The sequence below is a fragment of the Hydra vulgaris genome, chromosome 09, assembly GCF_038396675.1.
Source record: "Hydra vulgaris chromosome 09, alternate assembly HydraT2T_AEP".
Lineage (NCBI taxonomy): Eukaryota > Metazoa > Cnidaria > Hydrozoa > Anthoathecata > Hydridae > Hydra > Hydra vulgaris.
The window spans coordinates 12,357,665-12,374,033 of record NC_088928.1 but is presented as its reverse complement, the minus strand read 5'-3'; the positions used below and the strand labels follow the sequence as shown (position 1 = coordinate 12,374,033).

Genomic DNA, 16,369 nt, shown 5'->3' with positions numbered 1-16,369 from the left:
ATGAAGGACATCTCAGTTCTTTCGCCTTGAAAAAAATAAAATAAATATTTTAACTTTTACTCAATTTGAAAAAAAAGAAATCCGTTCCACTGTGCCCCAACTTCCCCTACTTTAGCAAACTTTTAAGTGCAAAAGCAAATGCTTCTACTTTTTAAGATATTAAGTGTTTTAACTTTTCTTTTTCTACTTTTAAGTATCTAGAGTTTTTATTTTTCTCGTAATCCATGGAGATTAAGGTGAATTGAAAATAAACAAAAGTGTGACTTTTATCACAATACTCCATACTTATATGCCAATCCATGTATGAAGCCAGAAGTAGTTGTAAATACAAAAATGCTTCACAGGAAGTGCCTTTTTTTTGGGTCCAAAACATTGCATACTAATGCTGATTTGCATAACCAATAATAATACCACAATGCATTGCCTTAACTTTGTCTAAATTTGAACAAACCAATTGTATGCTAGCTTTAAGTATTTTGCAGGATCTGGAATAGGGTTTTTCAAAAACAGTGGTTTTGAAAAAACAGCTGTTACTGTTTTTCAATTTCAAAAAAAACAGCTGTTAACAGCTGTTTTTACTGCTTTTTAAAAATTGATAAGAAGTTAAAATAATGACACAAGTTAAGGAGCAAAAAACGTCAATGTCCTTATATTTGTCAATGTCGTTTACAAAAATAAATTTAGAAGCTTTACTTGAAGAAGACTAAATAAATAAAGCTATTAAAAAATGCAATTTTTGAATTTTATTAAAAGATGAAAAACTTTAACTATTTATTCAGCTATTTGAATACAAACTACAATTTTTTCTTCATTTTTTATAATAAAAGTTTAAAAAGACAAGAGCTTTAAGTGACTCGTCGGACAAACGCGATCTTATTTTTGTGCAAAAATTTGTGCAAACTAAAAAAACACGCTCAACGTCAGTTGATGTTGGTTTAATACTTAAAAGTGCATTGAATAATTTTTGAAGGTTTTCTGTACGTTGTCAAGTGTTCTTATAAAGAGTGAATTCCGATTTTAACCATTTGAAATCTGATCCAGTTGTTGTTGTTGTTGTATGTTCTTTACGAAGAAGCAAGTTTAATTCGTCGTTTAGTGATAGAATAACATTTTCAGATTCGGATTGTATCGACTCATCTATTTTAGTTTCTTCATCAAATCCAAACAATCGAGAAGCAAGACGACCGGCAAATATCAATGTTGCTTTTGTTGGAGTGTTTGAAGGATCTTTTAAACTCTCTAAAGGATTTATAACATCCTTGTTCAATCTTTCATCAGTACGGATTTTCAAGTTATTGTAAAATTCTTCACTGATTTTGCTGTTGATCATTGACAATTTTTTAAACATAAACTCCAAAATTATTTCAGCACTTGCTAATGTTGCATCTTCCTGACTTAAACGTTGAACTGCAAGTTTTATCGGTTCCATAACATCATAAAGATTACGAAGAGCAATAAAATCAATTGAATCCAAAATGTGTGTCGCATTGAACTCAAATAAAGTCTCTCGAATTGCCATTTCAGTCTTAATAATTGAGTCCAACATGGTTGGAATTGAATTCCAGCGAGTTTTTACATCAAGATGTAGTTCAATTTTACGTCCTGTTAAAGCTTTCACTTTACTCAAAAAAATGTTGTTGCGAACTGATGAATTTTTTTATGAATTTGACAAGCTTTCGAGAATTTTTAAGCAAATCGTGATAACTAATTTCAGATTGTTCAATGTCGTCATCATTTAGCAAATCAAGGCAATCATCAAAGCAATCACTTTCATCAGATTCATCGCTATCAAAATAGTGTTCCTCAATTTCATTCTCTTTCTTATATAAAGTATCGCAGACACCCAAATGTAGAGCATGGTTTAGGCAAAACTGGCCAATTATATCCACAAGTCTAATGAATTTTTTATTCACTGCTGCTCCATCCTGAGTTGAGCCAACAATAACTTTGTTCATGTCAATTCCAAATTCAGTTAAATGTTGATTCATAGCGACAACCATGTCTTCAGCAGAACAAGATCCAACAATGCGAACAAGACCAGTTTTAATAGTGACTTTATCATCGCTGCTGTGTATATTAATTCCAAAGAATCGTCTTCCTCTTATTGTTGTATATTCGTCTACGCACATACTGAATTTTGCTCCATTAGCAAGTTTTCCTTAATTATTTCAACAACTTTTGCTTTCTTCTCGTTAAAATCTTCAATAATTAATTTCATAACATCACGTTCATTAGCTGGAAGTTTGTAACCATCTCGTGATATAGATTGACGAATATAATTGTTTCTAGTTATTGCTCTAATTGATACCATCAGTTGCCATATCTGTAACTATTTCTTTGAGGGATTTTCGATTAAAAAATTGATTTTGTTCTTTTCTCTGCTGTTGGTTCTTCGTTGGATGTGCCAGCTGCTGACCTTTCAAAATCAATTCCATGTGTCTTAAGATGTGCTTTCAATGTAGTTGTAGAATTTCCAGAACAGACAATGATTTTGTTGCATCGCGAGCATTGTCCTTCGAGAGTTTTTGTTTTTGGATTTTTTCGTTTTGTAGCAAAACCCCATACTGACGACATTGCTGAAATATATAAGCATTGTTATTGTATTCTTAAATCAAATTAAAATGATTTAATACGTACTGTTAAATGTGTTACTTTTAAAAACACCCAAGATTTTACTTTCTTCTCTTTGAAAAACACAAGGAAAAACACTAACTTATCACCGATACGTAATATTTTTTAAACATGAAAAAGTCGTTAAAAACAGTAAAAACAGTTCTGAAAAAACAGCTGTTTACTGTTTTTCATTTTTGACCAAAAAACAGCTGTTTTACTGTTACTGTTAAACAGTAATGAAAAACCCTAATCTGGAATGATCCATTGTTTTTTGTTTTAGTTACCAGGGCCGACGACACCGGGGGGCACTAGTAACTAAAACAAAACAAAAGATCCTTTAGAAAAATAAAAAAAAGGGAGGACTAGGGCCTTAGAAAAAAAAAGTGGGGGTGGGGGACTGGTGCCCCCTTTACCACCCCCACCCCCTCCCCACATTTTTTTCTATGGGATTTTTTTTTTTTTAGAAAATTTTAAATATAGAGAACTTTTTTTAGAAATTGACGAATGTGCCCTCCACTTCGAAACCTGTGTTTTCGGCAATGGTTACTGAACAAATTAATCTGATTATTTGAATGATGGCTACGCGATACCTGATAAAACGATTTGCAATATCTGGTAAAAGCTGCGATCTTCCACAAAATGTTCTATCAATTAACCTTCAAGTTACAGGAAGATTTTTGCAACTGAAAGAAAGCTGAAATAATTGAAACAAAGATAAATAAAACTAGTTGTTCAAGACGTTGTGAGACTGCGGGACAAGGCTAAAATTCTAACTTTGCAGATTCAATCTGTGGTGAAACGTGTTGATACCTTAATTACTACCGGAGCAGAATTATTACCGGAGCGATACAATTATTGTGTCGCTCAAAATTCAGTTTTAAACGTTACGCTGATTTCCAGAAAAGCTTGAATACCTTGTTTGATATTGCGTCATGTATTTGCTTGATTTATACAATGAATCTACCAAGCAAGTGACTGTTTCCTACAAGTGTCCTAATAAATCGAAACTCCCACCGATAAAACAATTAATCTTACTGGATCAAAGATATTCTCGTTGTATGTTTATTGGTGATGATGATATATTTGTAACGACCAGATTGTAGAGTTGTTTAAAATGAGAGCATGCTATTTAAAAACAATTTTTGACTTACAGATAGGATGAAGTTAAGAAGTTGACTTTTCAAAGGATGGATGATACTTAGAAGGGCTTAAGTGAAGATGATAATGATAGTGAAGTGTATCTCAGTGAAAGCGATTTCTTTCCCATGCGATTTCATGCCCCTATCGAATCTAACCAAAGAAGTAGACAGATATTGTATATCAGATCGAACTACAGCATCTCTGACAACTACAGCCCTTATTAATGTTTGTATGATTACTAAGGATGATTAGAGTTTGGTGGGTAATAAGAGGAAAGTTCGGCGTAAATGGCTTAAATTAAGGAAGACTTTGCTTAAGGATATGAGGAAAACAAGTGAAAGCATTAGAGGCATTTACTTTGATGGCAGAAAAAATAAAACTTTAACAAAAGTTAGCGATGTATGAAGAACATTATCAGTGGTAGTAGAACTAGGTGGGTAATATCTTATTCATATCACATTGACACCAGGAAAAAGTACCAACGTCAGCGCATTATCTTTTTCCTTTTTTTTTGTTTTTGTTTTTGTTTTGCTCTTTGTTACAATGTTTAAGATACAAATACAAATATACAAGGAAAAAATACTAGTGAAGATATCGTAAAAATAAATCAATAAAAAATAAATCAAGAACGCGGATACTCAAATTATCATTAGGTCTTTCACAGAAATCAAATCATTAGGTCTTTCACAGAGAACCGCTAATGAAGAGCTTGAAACTTAAAATTTATGCAAAGTATAAAAATCATTATACAAATAAATGAAATCGTTAAGATTAAAAAATCCCTTTACAAAGTGCATTCATATACATATTCAGTTACATCACTACATAAAAAATAAAAAAGTAAATTATTCAATGTTTAAAAATACAAAAATATGTCATCAACAGACAAAATGATTTCCTAAAGCTTTTTTTTGAATGAGAGGTAACTCCATTCCAAAGAAAAACCAAAATGTTTTAAAACTATTTTATTCCTAAGAGAAGCTCCACAAAATGAAATACTTGATTTTCCAAAATTAGTTTAAAAAATGGTTAACGAATTAAATTATCATTTCTTAAGTTGCATTTATTTTATCTTTTAAGGTATATAAATTATGGAAAGAAACTGGGTTGGAGTTAGTTTTACATTTGTACATAAAGCAAAGAATATTAAAAACATTTAGCTGATGTATATTAAGAATTTCAATTATCTCAGAACATTCAGAACATCGCAGTCATTTCAGAACAAGACGCAAATCATACTGTTTGTGAGGTAGAATGAGGTGGAATAATCCGCCAAGTTGAAGTAGCTCTTCGACGTTCTGTGAACTGGTTCATTTGTATGTTGCACACAAATGAGTCGCCCTTACCTATTTACACATTTGGATGGTGCTACATCTGGTGCTACCAGTTTTAGTGGCCCTATTGGAAAGACAATGCTGACCATGTGATCACACACTTCATAGTAAGCAACTACGGTCCAAACTGGCTTGCAATTAAGAGGTTTCCCTGCGTATCAATGGTGCAAAGCATGTTTTAACCAAGCTTCTGAAGAATCTTTCCAATGATACTGTCGCTATTTTAAAGCCATACATAAGTTGAAGCGCATACTTTGCTCATTGTGAAAACCTGTTGCTTGCAATGTATGCGGATTTAGATGAAGGCAAATGCTCCAGGGCAATTGACGAAATTGTTTAGTATAGAAAAAAAGACAATTTAATTAATTCTCAGTTACTGCTATTAACTACGATGCAAATGACCCGGTGGAACTTACTGATTGGGTTAATACATCTGAGCCACCCGTCACTACGAGTCTTTCAAATGAAGAAATTGAAAAGTTCTGAGAAATGTCATTTTCTTTTAAATATCCTAATAACACACATAGTGTTGAACGCTGAGTGAAACTTGTTACGGAAGCCTCGCGTTTAGTCTACGCCTTTGAAGCTAGACACGGTTTCATAAAAGGTTGACTTTTTTCTCGCAGTTTAATGCCGCAATTTGAGTTATAAAAGATTATACTGACAACTTTGTAGATAGTGGTTCTACTTAATTAGTATTGTATACTTAAATAGTATTGTACTTACTCATACTCGTTTAATTGTGTAACAATTATCTTCTGTTTAACTAGGGTGAAATACAAACAATACTATAAGGGTGAAATATAAACAATACTTTCAGTATTAATGACTTTGGAGCGGTAATCGTAAAACTTCTATCTGGCGGTTTTAAACTTTTTAATCCAGGTAAAAAAAGGACAGATGTATCCGTCTTAATTATTTCTGTTTTATAGCATTTATCTTTTTATTGTATTATATTATTTTTGAATTGTATTATCAGCAGCAGTAAATCTTAAAGTTATTATGTAAGGAATAGCACGCTTAAACTAAAAGTTTATGATTTCTACGCGATAATGCGGAAATATAAAGATATAAATAAAAAGATAAATGTGGAAATTAAGTTGCAATTGCGCACTTCGGAAGAAGGTTTTCTTTAGAGATATCGGTCCTTTTTTAGACTACAAAATAAGAAAACACTTATTAAAATCATTCCACTTTTTTTTTTTTTTAATGGTTAATACAGTCGTCATTTTAATAAAAAATATATATGAAAAATGCTCACATGAAAAAGATATTTCTATTAAAGAAATGGATTGCTTTTAAATTTTAAAAAAGCTAATTTCAAACCAGGTAAAGCAATAATCTCACACAAACCAAATAAAATTTCAAGTTCAAAAAATGATATCAAACGTGGAAATGCATTACAAATTTTAAAAAAAAATTCCTTAAAAAAAAACAACTATAAAACAAATCCAAATATATAAAGACAAATAAAGACAACAAATAAATTATCAAATTTTATTACTACAGTCAATTGATTGATCTAACGCCACTAACGCCTCTAACGCCTCTAATGGCATGCTGGCATGTAAACAGATGTTGAACAACATGTTGATAGTATGAATTTTAATTTTTGTAAGAGCAAAAAAATAAAAGAAAAAAAAAAGAATTAAAAACCAAACATTTCTTGAGACGCGTAAGTCATGTAAAGAAATCCATCTTCGTCTTTCTCATCTTTGTAAACCTCCTGCAATGTTGTCGACATGCTAGCTAAACTTTTATTGTTAACTATCAAATAGAAGGATTGGGTAGGAGCCAGAGACATTCGATTCCTGTTAATAAGAATAAATTAAACAAGAATCAATGAGATTTTACGAATATTAAAGATTTTTACTTATAACATAAAAACATTAAATAGAAATTTACTCGATGTGCAAGAAACCACTACTTTAGTTGAGTCCCATTTCGCTATTTTATTCAAAACCTTTGTGCCATGCAGATCCTACTAAAGAATCAACCTGGTAATGCATAATAATTATACTACTGTATATAGTAGATTGTCAGATATTGCAAAATGCAGCAGTATAAATTGATTGTGGGAAGGTGAACAGCTGCAATCTCGAGATAAATTAAACTCGCTTTAAAACTCATGCATTGAAATTTTTTTTGCATCTTACAACCCATAAAAAACAAATAAAAGGACAATGCAAAATACCTGATCAAAAGACCCTTTAAAATCTAAAATAGCACTTTATTTCTGGAATATGATAAGCGCTTGATGCACGCCATAAAATGAGTAGGAGCTAAAACTAGTTTGCGCATCAGTATACAAGACGCACTATTATTGCAAGCAATTTAAGTTAATCATGACCAAACCTACCATATAGCTCCCACATACTCTGGTTAACAGCAATTAAACATTATTTTGGCTTATTTAACTTATATAATTATTTTACTACAAGGAAAAGTTAAAGTATTTTTTATAAATTAAATAATATAATAATAACAGTAAACTGGTAAACTTAATGTTTATTTAAATAATTTTATTTATAAAATCGGGATGCTAATTTGTACATTACCTGTACAAATTAGCATTATTTATAGAGAAATGATTAAACATGATAAAAAGGTTTAACATATATATGCTTAAGCAAAACAGAAGCATGTAGAAAAAAAAAACGTTAGTAGACTTTAACTTAATTGTACATGCAAATTTCAACTATATCAATAAAATTTACTTTACTATTATTTCTAAGGATTATTTTAAGTACTTTTTTTTTAAAGGTTTATCAAATGTACATTTTTTTAAGGATCATTTAATGTATACTAGGATAGAATAACAAAAATTCAAAAATAAAAAATTCTTTGTTGGAGGTTCTAATGTTTACATATAGTTACCAAGAGCAATAATTTAAAATATAAGAATAATGATAGATTTAGAAATTCTGGCTTTAATTTTAAGACGTGCTTTTAAAAATCTTGTTATGTAGAATTACACAATTATTTTATATGATAGCACAAAATCATTTTATATGATAAGATAGCACAGTGAGCTAAATAAAATCACTTTATATGATAAAATATCACAGTGAGCTAAATAAAATAGCACAGTGTGCTAAATTCTTAAATAAGCTCTTCCAATTGCGTTTAGCACAGCTACTTGAGTTGTATAATGTATATATAAATAAAAAGTTGTAAAAATACATTAGTAGATCATAGCTTAAAAACTCTTTGCTGCTTGTTTAAAGCTGCAACTGAATTAAATAATTTACTAAAAAAAGCTTATTCTGCTACTTTTTATTTTTTATAAACATTTTCATGCTGCTTTGTTTATTAAGTAGAAACAGATATATTTAATTACTTTTTTTAGGTGTAAAATGTCAACAACAAATGCCAAATATAATTGCACATTCTTGTATTATACAGAAAATCAGAGATGCAAAGTTGGAGCCTGGAGTCTTTGTTTAAAAAAAAGTCATAGTATTTAACTTGTCTAGAAACGCAAGCTGTTATATATTGATTTCATAAAATAACCTAAACTTTTTGATATGATCGAATTGAGAGTGCAACAATTATTTTTTAAATGATTTTTTTGGGTGCAGATTTTAGATAACTTGGATAAATTTGACGCTGTTATAACTGTTATTGAGCGGATATTTGTTGGAAGCAGACCTCAATTTTGGTTCAATTGTAAGGCTACCTTAATTTAATTTATCCTAACCAAAATGAAGAAAGTATATTTATGTGTTTGTTATATTCTTAAGAACTCATCTGACTTAAGTGTCATCAGAATTCAAACTACTCCATATCACCCACAAGGCAATGGTCAATGTGAACAAATGAATGGAACAATACTTGAAGCTGTTAGTCTGGCCCTGAAAACATTGAGTCTGGGAAAAGATAGATGGGAGGTAGCATTGTAAATGGCTCTATCCTCTATAAGAGGACTTCTGTGTACTGCTACTAATAAAACACCCCACCAGAGGATGATAAACTTTGCTCCACTTTGCACGTGTCAAACTTCAAAATGGAAAAATTGATACGACTTCAACAAAAAATCTTGCCCGACTACAAGATGTAAACCCATTAATAGAACCAGTCCAACAACAGTCCAATGACTCAAACAATGACAAAATTGTCTTTAATAACAACAGCCACAATTCTGGAAATAAAAAACAAGATGAAATAAATGACACCAACAAAGTAGCTTCCAACTTACAGCATTCGTTTAGGAATTTAATAAAGAATAGCATCTTTTATGACCAATCAACTACAACAATACCTAACTAACCATCTGAACAAAAAGTTACGACTCCTGACACACAACCTAATATATACTCAAGAACAGGACGTACTATTAAAAGGCCAAAGTATCTCAACGACTACTTTCTTTCATAGAGTATTATCCAAGAGTAAGCCATTACACCTTGTACTAAAACTTTCTTAAACAGAGAAGACTGTTATATTCTTAAGAACTATGTATTATCAACATGGTTAAATGAACTTAAGTTTTCTAATTATATTTAATTGATGTGCTATAAAATCCATTTTGTAGATCTTGAATTGTGTTTGAATATTTGATAAAAGCTGAATATATTTAATATAGACTTATTTATTACAGTTTCACAACAGTTTGTTTTGCAAGAAATGATGTATATCACTAGGTGACTTATCATCTCAAGCCAAACATAAGGATACAATTATTGATAAACAATTTAGTAAAAAATAACAGAAAGCAGAAGTTATTCTTCATCCTATTAGGTTTCAAAATTATTTACTTTAGATTGCAAAAAAGCTTGCCAAAGATGAATGCTTACTTGCTATAAGCTTAATTTAAAAATTTTAAATCAAGTATAGACATTTCAAGTATCAAGGAAGTCATTACAGATTAGTCTCTAGTAAAAAATGTAACTAATTCATTTGATGGAAATAGTGAAAATGTTTACCACAGATAATTTCTGTAATTTGCAATAACAATCAAGTAAATAGACATTTTTTTATTCTTTTTGATGCCATTCCAAATGAACCGTAGAGAATCAAAACAATTATATTTTTGTTATATGATTATGTACACTTATGGAAGAACATAACAACTGGCTAACCGAAAAGACTAAAGAGATTCAATTTGGTGAAGCTAAGGAGTTAGTTGCTGATTGGAAGATCTGGAGAAACTAAGATTGTTAGAATAAACTTGCTTATTACATTATCTTGTCTAAATAAGTTAGACATTAGGCTGGTTCAAAAAACAACTGTTTTTTAAATAGTCTGCTGCACTTAACTAAATGTGTTCTATATAATACAAAAACACTAGGTTTAAAATTTTTTTGAATAAAAAATATTTTTAGGGTGCCTCAAGACCCTTAAAAAGTTGACAGGTTCCTAATATTTAAAAAAAAATATTAAGAACCTGTCATTTTAGGCGACAGTATATATTTTCATATATTATCGCCTAAAAACTATTGTTTTTGAGATGAAAATAAAAAAAGTCAATATTTTTAAGTTTTTTAAAATAATTTTTTTAAAACATGTTTTTTATGTAAATTGATTATTATTTTTGAAGTTTTTATATAATTTTGCTTCTTTTGAGTACCAGGTTGACATACTTTAGAAAAACTTTTTTTTTCAAAATATTAGGGACCTGTCAAGTTTTTAAGGGTCTTGAGGCACCCTTAAAAACATTTTTTATTTAAAAAAATTTTAAACCTAGTGTTTTTGTATTATATAGAACACATTTAGTTAAGTGCAGCAGACTATTTAAAAAAAAGTTGTTTTTTGAACCAACTTGAGCCTGTAGAAAGAGGAAATATGAAACTAGCAATGCGTGTTTTTTGTAAAGAAACTATGACAGGTTTGAAAACAAACTCAGTTATAAATCCGGAACAAGTTAAAAGTACTGTTGCTTTTCTGCAAACTTTTATTGATGCATAGAAAATTATAAATTTATGAAGAGTGTCTGATGATATGACTGCAAGATCTTTTGCAACCTTCATTTGAAGTGCAAAAGAAAATTGTCTACAAAATTTATCAAAAATAGCAGAAATGTGCAAAAATAGCAAAAATGTGCAAAAATATTGGTGCAAAAAATTAGAGGGTATCAATTCCCTACATTTTTTTGATCCCAGGAAGCGGGAATTTAAAAAATAAATAATGATATCTTAATAATCCTTTCTTAAACAAATATATAAACACGAGACTAACTTTTAATAAGAACATTTGTTTTCAAAATGTTATTTTATTTCAAATTTGTATGTATATACAAAATTTGTATATGTATGCATTAGGATGGAGTGATTTTAAATTATTTTGATTCCTCTTTAGATTCTAAATTCTAGACAGGTCTTAATTATTTGAAATAATTTTTATTTTATTAAAAATAAAGGAATAAAAAATAAAGTCATTTTTTTCTTTAAAAATATAACTAAAACTCCCCGTTTTTAACAAAACAGGGGTTTTAGGTATATTTTTGCAAATTCTTTTTTTACAAAAAATTTGTATTTAATAAAATTATTATTTATAAAACATGGATTTTTTCTGCTTTTTTTGAGTTCAAGTTTGATATGGTTTAGAAAGAAAAAAAATTCAAAAATATTCTCAAATTAAATATATGTTAATAATTGCAAGTAAACCAATAATAGTATTTAAAAAACATTAGATCTAAGATATATTCTTTTACCAATATTAAATTACCTAATAATTGTGACAAATTGACTCATGGTTAATTCTTGTGGCACAAGAAACTTAGTTTTATCAAGCATTGGTAGGGCTTTTTCTTTGTGATAACGCTCGACAATCACCTAAAATAGATTTTAAAAGCTTTCTGACTTATTGGGTTGAGAGAGGGAGCTTTTAAAAACAACTAACAAATATAAATAGTATCTTAATTAGTAAACTTACTGGAATTTTTGAAGGAAATTTTGCTCTAATTCCTGCTACTTCATCCCTTCGACTTGCTGTTTAAAAATGTAAAATCATTAATTTCAAAATCACAAATAAAAACAAGCATATTATATATATATATATATATATATATATATATATATATATATATATATATATATATATATATCTATATATATATATCTATATATATATATATATATATATATATATATATATATATATATATATATATATATATATATATATATATATCTATATATATATATATATATATATCATATATATATATATATATATATATATATATATATATATATATATATATATATATATATATATATATATATATATATATATATATATATATATATATATTTATTTGTATATATACAACCCTTGGAATTAGGAAAAATGAGGTCAACAATAAATTGCAAAACTCAAACTGTTTTAGGTCGGCATCAGGTTGGCAAAAAAAATTTGACACAAAGGGGTTACCATAAAATATAGAAACGAGGTCAGCGATTTTTCGCTGACCTCAAACTTTAAGGTAGGCATTGCCGAATGCCAACCTTGAAAGTCAATATATATATACATATATATATATATATATATATATATATATATATATATATATATATATATATATATATATATATATATATATATATACATTTTTATATTAAACATTTATATAGCTATTTAGATGTAGAAATTTAGATCAATTTTATAAACTTTTTACATATTTATGTAAAAAGATTTACAATAAGAAAAAAAATTCAACATTAATCAAAGATTTTATTTTCAGTGTTTCTTTAAAATACCTTTAATATTTTGAATCAACACTCTTAAAACTGCAGGACCTAGGGCTATATTCCCTTTTAGCCTCCGCCTTAATCAAGCACTGATTTCAGCATATTATACATTAGGGCTCACCAACAATTAGTATTTTAAGTTTTGAATCATATCTCAAATCAAAGTTAGGGACAAAAACTATTATCAAGTTTTTTTTTTTTTTTTTTTTTTTTTTTTATGGTTAAGCTATGAAAATAAATTGTTTAGTTCAAAAAAGCTATATTTATTTAAAGTTTAAAGTTATTTTTTACAACTTAATAACAAACAAGAGCACTATCTTATTTTGTGGTTGAATATGGTTGAGAATTTTATGTGTATAAACTTGGTATAAATAAGTATAAAAGCTAAAAAAAAGTATTCCTAATATTATTAATCTTAATATTATTAATCTTAATATTATTAATCTTAATATTATTAATCTTAATATTATGAATCTTAATATTATGAATCTTAATATTATTAATCTTAATATTATGAATCTTAATATTAAATGTCAATTTTTTTGTTAAATGATGTTTAATGCATAAAATTTTTAACTTTATTGGTTAAGTTTATTCCACGAAGATATTGCACAAATACACAAAAAGTGCTTAACATCATTTTAACACTTGCTTGTGATTAAATTTTATTTTAAAATAAACTTATAAACAATATAAACAGCCTGGTTTTTATTGCAAATAAAAAAACAGATGATTATAAACCTTTTAAACCTTTGACACTGATCCTAACTAGAGAGTAAAATAGGGTAATTTTGCCACTTTAGAAATTTCGCCACCAATTGGTGTATCTACTTTTATAACGATAACTTTACTCAGGAATAAGATTTTTTTATAATTCAAATTTCTATTAGAAGAAAAACAAATTTCTTATCAAACTATGTAAAAAAAAAAATCTTCTTTTTGTGAAAACTTGATAAGAAATTTAATTGACAAATATAATCTATAAAAAAACAGGAAACTTAAAATTCTCATAAAAATCAAATTATCTATTTCCATTCAAAATTTAAAAGACTAAAATATTTGAAATTTTTCAAAGAATCTTTATATTGTTTTTTTCATTCTAATTTTGATCGGTTCCAAAGTTATTACGGAAATACTAAATGGGGAAATTTTGTCACCTATTTATATTAAATAGAAATGTGCTTTGATTGGGTAATTAATATTATTTCCCTTCCTTTTATTTGGGTAATTAATTTCTCAGGTAGTGTTAGTCTTATAATCAATTCAAATTAATTAAATCCATCAATTATCAGCAACAATGCCGCGAAACTACAAGAAAAAATCTGTCACCAATTATAGCGAAGATCTGATGAAAAAAAGCCAATGCAAAAGTTAAAGCTGGAGAATTGAGTTGCAAGCGAGCTGCAGAATTATACTGTATAACTCGAAGAAAACTAGGAGGAAGAATTCAATATCCAGAAAGGATAGCTGGGGCTGGTACATTAACAAATCTCCTAAAATATCCTACATTTCTAAAAAAAAAAAAAGATAAAAAAAAGGTAGAAAAGGTGGAGGAGGAACATGCCAGAAGGAGGGGGGGGGGACCGATACCTCTAGGTATCGATGGCTATGCCCCCACTTATTGAATATTGTTAGATTTCTTTTATTTAACTGATTGTAAATGTGTTTTTAAGATTTATAATTTAAAATAAAAAATTGATGTTGTAAATAACACAGGTGGTGAAATTCCCCAAATTAGATTTTATTGGTGTAATTTTGCCACCCATTTTTTCTGTTCTAATTATTTTTTAAAAAAATTAAAGTATGTAAAGTTTATAAAAATATTATTAACAATAAAAAATTCCATTTTCATTTTTAGTTCTCAAGTTATTTAAATTGAAAGAATTAGTGGCGAAATTACTCAATCTTACTCTATGTAAATTTATTTTATAACAATCCTATTTTTCATTGATGCATCTATGTTTATTTAAATATAGGTATATGCATCCCCATAAATCAGTCAATATATGTACATTCATTTATCCCTTTATGTCACTCAATTGTACAATTTTAAATATGTACTAAATTTAAAAAAAAAAAAAAAAAAAAAGCCTATTGTATATCAAGTTTTGTAATTTAAGTATTCAAATATTTTTGATTATATTTAAACAATATTTTTTTATTATAGTAAACTATATAGTTATGAAAAAAAAAAAAAAATTAAAAAAAATTATTTAACTGCATTTTAAAATTAAACTTATATAATTAAAGTAAACTTTAACTTTAAGTTTTGCCTTTACAGATTTTTTTCTTTAAAACATTTTGATATCAATCATATAATTTATAAATATATATTTCATTGTTACTACTATAATGAATATTATTTACTAATTATATAGAGATATTATATAGACATATATAAATGTATATACATCGACTGATAAATAGGATATGCATCAATAAATGCACATTAGAATTAGGGTCAAGGATCAATAAATAGTATATTTTTGAATGATAAATGTTTTATATTGCTATTCTTTTATTGGTAATTAAGTCATGCTATTAAAATTTTTTTTTTCACAGCTTAGTTTTAAAAAACCTTATCATGACTGAATAGAAATTTAATCGTGATTAAATAATAAATTTCGAAACTTTAACACCAAATTAGAGTAATCTACTTGAACTTTCGGATCTGTTTCTATACAATTCAACAGATAAATAGTAGACTAATAAAAATTTAATAGTCAGTTATAGCAACTAAAACCATTGATAAAAAGGAAAAGCAATAATCATTAATGTAGAACTAATTCTTTTATTAGGCTAGATATGACCCTCTTCTAGTAGTAAATAAAATAAAAATACTACAAATTTTTGTCAGAAAATCTTCTGAATCACTAGTGATTCTAATAGGCTGTGATATGCTTGAATTAATTCTTGATGCAAAACTCATAATCTTTAGTGGTACTGGTCTTTGGTATGGGTATTCAAGAGCTTTTCGATTCAGTTGATTAAGGTATTAAAAATACACACCAAGGGTAAAACATCAAATCAGATTTATGAAATTTAGACAGTAATCAGTGCTCTATTTATCTTTAACAACAATCATGCAAGTAAAATAGCCAAATGTAAATAACCTACCAAAGCTTTTTCTTTGTTTAAACGGTTTCGTAGATTTGCTGTCGTCGTTCATATTTATATGAATATATAAAACTTGAATAAGTTTGGGAATACGAGCGCCCTTTCTCTGTAAAACTGCAAATGTATTCAAGATTTACGTAAATTAGGAAACCTATTTACGTATTTGATTAGAACAAGTAAACTTTCAAAATTAATCGAGTGAAATTCACGCCCTGGAAATCATCACTCTTCATCTTTGACGTTTTATTTAACACGATTATTTGTAACTCGAAGTATTAACTGTCAGTTTCCTAATCTCATTATAAAGCAATTCAGTTTTATTTATTTTAGGAGCCGTAATTTAAACAATATTTGCGTTAGAATGTTAAAAACTCAGCGGAAAACTACTTAAACTAATATTTATTATTCTTAATTCCAAACCATAAAAAGCAAGATAAAAAGATCAAATATTGACCAAAAAATCAATAAACAGAT

At 27.9% G+C, this 16,369-nt stretch overlaps 1 protein-coding gene across 1 annotated transcript; it reads right to left on the bottom strand.

The window, feature by feature from the left end:
• Positions 1-6,263: 6,263 nt before the first annotated feature.
• On the bottom strand, positions 6,264-16,144 carry LOC100204686 (microtubule-associated proteins 1A/1B light chain 3C). Its single transcript, XM_065804755.1, has 4 exons — positions 15,896-16,144; positions 11,961-12,016; positions 11,754-11,860; positions 6,264-6,898 (listed from the first exon to the last, which is right to left on the bottom strand). The coding sequence occupies exons 1-4, from the start codon at positions 15,945-15,947 to the stop codon at positions 6,736-6,738; spliced, it is 378 nt and encodes a 125-aa protein (XP_065660827.1). The 5' UTR covers positions 15,948-16,144; the 3' UTR covers positions 6,264-6,735.
• Positions 16,145-16,369: the final 225 nt, after the last annotated feature.